General features: G+C 39.0%; 1 protein-coding gene across 1 annotated transcript; it reads left to right on the top strand.

Annotated features, from left to right (window-relative positions):
* The first annotated feature begins 3,022 nt into the window (after positions 1-3,022).
* On the top strand, positions 3,023-4,916 carry LOC117270014 (uncharacterized). The gene is made up of 2 exons (XM_033647424.2): positions 3,023-3,269; positions 3,399-4,916. Exons 1-2 carry the CDS (start codon positions 3,098-3,100, stop codon positions 4,484-4,486), a joined length of 1,260 nt encoding a protein of 419 aa, XP_033503315.2. The 5' UTR covers positions 3,023-3,097; the 3' UTR covers positions 4,487-4,916.
* The last annotated feature ends 1,380 nt before the right edge of the window (positions 4,917-6,296 follow it).

The raw sequence follows: 6,296 nt of genomic DNA, 5'->3' as shown, positions 1-6,296 counted from the left end.
GACCAGGCTAACAACCAGGCTAAGATTAATCCTAGTGATTCATCTGGCAGTTTCACTGTCAATCATGTGATAAATTGATGTGTTTTACAGCATTTTCATGGTTTTTCTAAATATGTTGCATCATTTTTCCACTTAGGTTAAATCAACAAATATAGCCTCTCTTCAGTAAAGGATCTTGTATGTTACTTTTTGCTGTGTAGGCTATGTGCATTTTATCTGGCATTGGTAGCACACAGTGTGTGGTTATCTTTTAGATTCCACTTCACCAAATCAATGGTATACTGCACATTCATGAAAAAGGGAGGACACCACAATGTTTTGTCGTTCAGTTGTTTTATTTTCCAGTCCTCTTTTGTCTGCTTGGAACCTGAAATAGAAAGCAAAAGTAACAACTATTAATACACTGTATTACAGATATGGTTACAGTGTGCACTGAAATACTCACTACGCTTTCTAATTTCTGGATTTCTAGGTCCAGTTTCACAAGGGTCCTTCTTTTAATTTCAAGATCAAGCTCCATTTCTTGCAGCTTTCTTTTCTCCACTTGAATTTTTACTTCTGCCAGCTCTATCTGTCTCGCAAGATGTTTTCCATATAGAGCTCTGACAGTTTGTGAATTCTGTAAAAGAAATGCTTCTGAGGCTGTAAGGTGTCTGGGTCCTGTTACACACATAACATTTTCCATTAGCACCACATCACTGACTTCATATCCATTATGGACTAAATAAGCAGGATATTTCCACAAAATTGACATGATACCTCAAGCCTTCTGGAGTCCAGTGACACCGTAACCTCATCTGCAGATGTGCACTCTACAGCTGCAGATGTGCCTTCCCCCTGCCATATACATACATGTACCAAGAGAACATGTATTAAGAATTTTGACAGGACATGCCAAGCCCGTGATTTCAATAAAATGTACAGTATTAGCCAGATCATCTTCTGGTGGCTCCAAAAGTAGAAGTGTGTCCCCAGACACTGCAAGGAAATCCAAAGTCAGACAGTATAATAATTTTGATTGTGTTCCATGTGCAGTAGTACTGCAATGTGTACCTTGTATGAAGCAGCCAGTTTCTGTTGCAGGGACTGAGTCTGTCACAGTCCCTCCCTGGATCCCCTCTGTCACTGGCCTCTCTTTATTCAAATCAAGTGCCAGCTCCTCTGCTGTGGTCAGGTCCTGGCTGGGTGGGCCACCCCCCCGTGCCAGTTTTATGGGCTTTTTTTTTTCTCTTAAAGATATTTTTTTGGGCACTTTGCCTTTAATGGACAGGACAGGTGGGTGTGAGGGGGGGAGAGAGAGAAAGGGGGGATGACATGCAGCAAGGGGCCAGAGTGGAGTAGGCTACTGTTTAATAATTGTACTTTTTTTTGGACTACTTACGTATTAAGCTGGTCTGTGGTTGTTTGCCAGGCTTTCTCCCTTCCCTTGATTATAGTACTGGTGTTTCCTTATTTTCTCATAATGTGTTTCAGCTCCTCATATGACTCCATTAGGAGCTGCTGCTCAGCGGCTGTAAAATAGGAAGCGTGACTCCATTTTCCACTCAGTGATTCTGTGGTCGATCCTGTGGTCTATTTAAGAATGCCGTGAACGTGCACTTATCCCAACTATCTACACCTGGCTTGACATAGCCGCACCTTTTCATCCTGGCTCAGCAAATGTGCAACCAATTAAGCCAAGATGCGCCAATCAGACTAGGTCAAGCCACGCTTGCTCTGTTATCCTGGATTTCTTTATTCTACTTTTGTGCAATACCCCTCAGGAAGCCTCTGCTCTGTTACTGTTGCCTATCTTATCCAATCTTATCCAAACTTAGCTTAGCTTAGCTTATTTTAACTGAGCTTAGTTTAGCTTATCTTGGGTAAGCTTAGCTAAGTTTATCTGTTATCCAATCTTATCTTAGTTTAGGTTAGCTTAGCTTGTCTCTTATCTTATTGTATCTTATCTTATCTTGTCCAATCTCATCTTAGCTCAGCTTATCTCTTATCCAAATCTTATAACCTAAATTAGCTTAGCTTGTGTATTATCTTAGCTTATCTTGGATTATCTTGTCTCATATCCTATTTTATATTGTCTTAAATTATCCTACCCAACCCTATTAGCTTATCTCTTATCTTAAATGATCTTAGCATAGCTTATCTTATTTTATCTCTTATCCAGTCCTATCTTATCTTATCCAATCTTAGCTTAGCTAAACCTATCTTAGCTTATCTCTTATCCAATCTTATTTTATTTTAACTTAACTTATCTTATCTTATCTTATCTTATCTTATCCAATCATATTTTAGCTTAGCTTATATCTTCTCTTGTCTTATCCAATTTTATCTTGTCTCTTGTCTTAAAATCAAAGTTTTTGAAATGATTGTTGCTAATTCCTTTCAGAGAGTCTGAACAGAAGGACAAGACCAGAAAATATGAACATGGTCAACCATGATTTCTCCACATTCCTTCCAGCAGTATAGCGGGGTGACAGTTTGTTTAAACATCTGTTTGGGCGTGATGAAAAAGTGAATCAGGTTTTTCCAGCACAGTGTCTCCAGGTCTGAGAGTTAGAAAAGCTTTGTATGTTGATGATTTCAATTAACAAACCCTCTAGTGTTGGATCAATTATGTCTTCATCTTACAGCGAGTCCTTTTCCCTCCTTTTTAAAATTGAATGTTTTATTCATTTATGTTTGCAGCAGCTGCATTCCTCCTAATTATATATTGTATTGGCTGGTCATGTTGATGAGTTTATTGTCATAAAACTTGTATGTAAATGTCATAATTTGCGAGTGGCTGTCAAAAAGTGCTCAAAGTTGAGACACCTTGACTACTTTGTGTATTTTACACATTGTCCACTTTGATTTGATGAGAACAAAAAAAAAGTGACAACAGTTCCTATGCTGAGTTCACACGAATGATAATGAGACAACTCGACTCTGCAATAAAATAATGTTCTGTAAAAGTGCCGACAAATGGAGGCGGAACATAAGAAAAGACAATCGATGCTCTACTGTCGGAACTTAATGGTGTAACACCAGCGGAAGTAAACAACAGAAACATACCGTGTCCGTGAGGAAAAGTTGGAGTGACTGTAATTGTGACAAAGCAACAATGTCTTCAGTTGAGTATTTGAGAGGGTTTGTCAGCGAGAGACTAACTGCTGCTGCTGAAGAAATATTGGGAGTTTTTGAGAAAACTATCGTCGAGTACGAGAAAGAGATCGACCGTCAGCGCAGACTGTTGGATATAGCTTGGAAACCGGAAGTAAGATTATACAGGACAGGTGAGTAGCACTTTATTATTTTAATACCACAAAAGAGAAGACTAATATTTATAAAACCAGCTCGCATGTGAGCATTTTCTTGTTTGCCATCAGAGTAGTATGTGTTCCTTTTGTTGTGTGTCCCTCCAGAGCTCCCACAGCAAGATGTGTGTAAGGAGGAGGAGGTTGTCGCTGAGCAGCAGCTCTGTATTGAGGAGAGGAAGTCCAGTGTGGACCAAGAGGAGCCAGAGCCTCCACAGATTAAAGAGGAAGAGAAGGAAGTGTGCAGCAGTCAGGAGGGAGAGCAGCTTGAAGTGAAGCAGGAGACTGAGACCTTTCTAGTGACTCCTAGTGATGAGGAAAGTGAGCAGCAGCTCCTCTGTCACAGCTCTCATGGAGCTGAGAGTGAAGATGAGGAAGGAGACGAGCAAGGAGACTCAACATCAAGTGGAGAAGCAGAGCCAGAACAACAGAATAGACGTAACAAGCGCAGAAGTCACACGAACCGTGTAGACAACCCCAACTTATCAGAGATTGATCATAATACTCACACAGGTAAAACACCTTTTAAATGTGACACTTGTGGGAAAAGTTTCAAGTGTAAGTCTCAATTTGATAGACACCAGAGAATCCACACAGGAGAGAAGCCGTATTGTTGTAAGACATGTGGGAAAACATTCAGTCTTTTGTCAAATCTAAACGTTCATGAAAGAGTCCACACAGGTGAGAAGCCATATTGTTGCAACACATGTGGAAGAGATTTCCGATACAAGAGTCACTTGATTTTCCACATGAGAACCCACACAGGAGAGAAGCCGTTTAAATGTGAGACATGTGGGAAAGCTTTCATGCATAGACCTGTCTTGAAACAACACCTGACAACCCATACAAGTAAGAAGACATATTCTTGCAGCACATGTTGGAGAACATTCTCTCGGACAGCAGATTTGAAAGCTCATGCAAGAATCCACACAGGTGAGAAGCTATATTCTTGCAAAACATGTGGAAAAGATTTTGGACGCAGTTATCATTTGTTAGTCCACATGAGAGTCCACACAGGTGAGAAGCCGTATTCTTGCAAAACCTGTGGAAAAGGTTTTGGACAGAGCAGTGCCTTGTTAGTCCACACAAGAAGAGCCCACACCGGCGAGAAGCCGTACCTTTGCAAGACCTGCGGGAAAAGATACTTTGATGGGTCCCATTTAACAAGGCACATGAAATCACATACAGGCAAGTAGCCTTATATTTCAGAAAACATACAGGAGACAATTCAGTTCTCATGGCTCATGGTTTAAATTCACAGGAACTCAGAGAAGTGAGGAGCCACAGAATAATAGCACTTTGAAAAACACACTTAAAAAACCTCTTGACACCTCATGCTCAACTCGGTTCTTGTTTTTTTTTTGTCTGCTACATTTAATTTGATATTTTTTGATATTTTGTGAATGCATCAACGCCACAGCTGACTACAAACTAAACTGTAGATGATGTACTACATGGTGCTGTCAACAGATCAGCTTATAAAGTAGTAATGAAAAGTGAATGAATATTAATGATCTGTGCCCAAAGACATGTGTTCTCTTTTTTTAACTCATCTATGTATCCAAACACTAAAGCTTTGTGTTGTGATGATTTAACAATAATAAACCCTCTAGAGGTGTTGGATCACTTATGTTTTCATCCTGCCTACCAGTTCTTTTTTTGTCTGCAGCATTTCTCTGAGCTGTGTATTGTCATGTATTATGGTTGGTAATGTTGATAACTCTATTTGCATAAAACCTCTAATTTGCAAATGGTTGTCAAAAACTGCTCAAAATTAAGACACTCCATAACAAGTGTTTCACACATTTTCATGAGCACAGTACTGGAGTTAAATAAAATTTCCACCTTTGAGGTTTTGATGAGGACCTTAAATTCAGTCAGGGGGGTAAATGACAACCCAACAGCTCCTATGCTTAGTTTAACTACAGCAGGAAGCCTCTGCTCTGTTACTGTTGCCTATCTTATCATATCTTATCCAATCTTAGCTCAGTTTATCTGTTATCCAATCTTATCTTAGCTAAACCTATGTTTGCTTATCTCTTATCCAAGCCTATTTTAGTTTAACTTTGCTCATCTTACCTTAACTAACCTTATCTTATCTTAGTTTCACTTAGCTTAGCTTGGCTCATCTCTTATCCAATAATATCTTAGCTGAGCTTAGTTAAACTAAGCTTGGGTAAGCTTAGCTCAGTTTATCTGTTATCCAATCTTAGTTTAGGTTAGCTTAGCTTAGACTGTCTCTTATCTTATCTCATCTTATCTTATCCAATCTTATAACCTTAATTAGCTTAGCTTGTGTATTATCTTATCTTAACTTAGCTTATATCTTGTCTTGTCTTGTTTTGTCTTATCCAATTTTATCTTGTCTCTTATCTTAAAATCAATTTTTTCGAAATGATTGTTGCTAATTCCTTTAGAGAGTCTGAACAGAAGGACAAGACCAGAAAATATGGACATGGTCAACCATGATTTCTCCACATTCCTTCCAGCAGTATAGCTGGGTGACAGTTTGTTTAAACATCTGTTTGGGCGTGATGAAAAAGTGAATTAGGTTTTTCCAGCACAGTGTCTCCAGGTCTGAGAGTTAGAAAAGCTTTGTATGTTGATGATTTCAATTAACAAACCCTCTAGTGTTGGATCAATAATGTTTTCATCTTACAGCGAGTCCTTTTCTCTCCTTTTTATTTATTTATTCATTTATGTTTGCAGCAGCTGCATTTCTCTTAATTGTATATTGTATTGGCTGATCATGTTGATGAGTTTATTGTCATGAAACTTGTATGTAAATGTCATAATTTGCGTGTGGGTGTCAAAAAGTGCTCAAAGTTGAGACACCTTGACTACTTTGTGTAATTTACTCGTTCAGGATTTGATGGGGACATGAAGTTAAGTGGCGACAGTTCCTCTGCTGAGTTCAACAAATTATATTCGGACAACTCGTCTCTGCACTGATGCTGGTTTCGTTTTGAACAATTAAAGGGGGAACGAAAAAAATAACATACGCCC

Source organism: Epinephelus lanceolatus, chromosome 19 (genome assembly GCF_041903045.1).
Source record: "Epinephelus lanceolatus isolate andai-2023 chromosome 19, ASM4190304v1, whole genome shotgun sequence".
In the NCBI taxonomy this organism is placed as follows: domain Eukaryota; kingdom Metazoa; phylum Chordata; class Actinopteri; order Perciformes; family Serranidae; genus Epinephelus; species Epinephelus lanceolatus.
The sequence above is the reverse complement of the archived record's forward strand: the minus strand, read 5'-3'. Positions and strand labels throughout refer to the sequence as shown.

Bases quoted from the DNA above. Each gene is read 5' to 3' on its own strand.
- LOC117270014 (XM_033647424.2), top strand. From the start codon at position 3,098: ATGTCTTCAGTTGAGTATTTGAGAGGGTTTGTCAGCGAGAGACTAACT. The intron at 3,270-3,398 runs GTGAGTAGCACT...GTGTCCCTCCAG, and splicing joins AGTAAGATTATACAGGACAG to AGCTCCCACAGCAAGATGTG.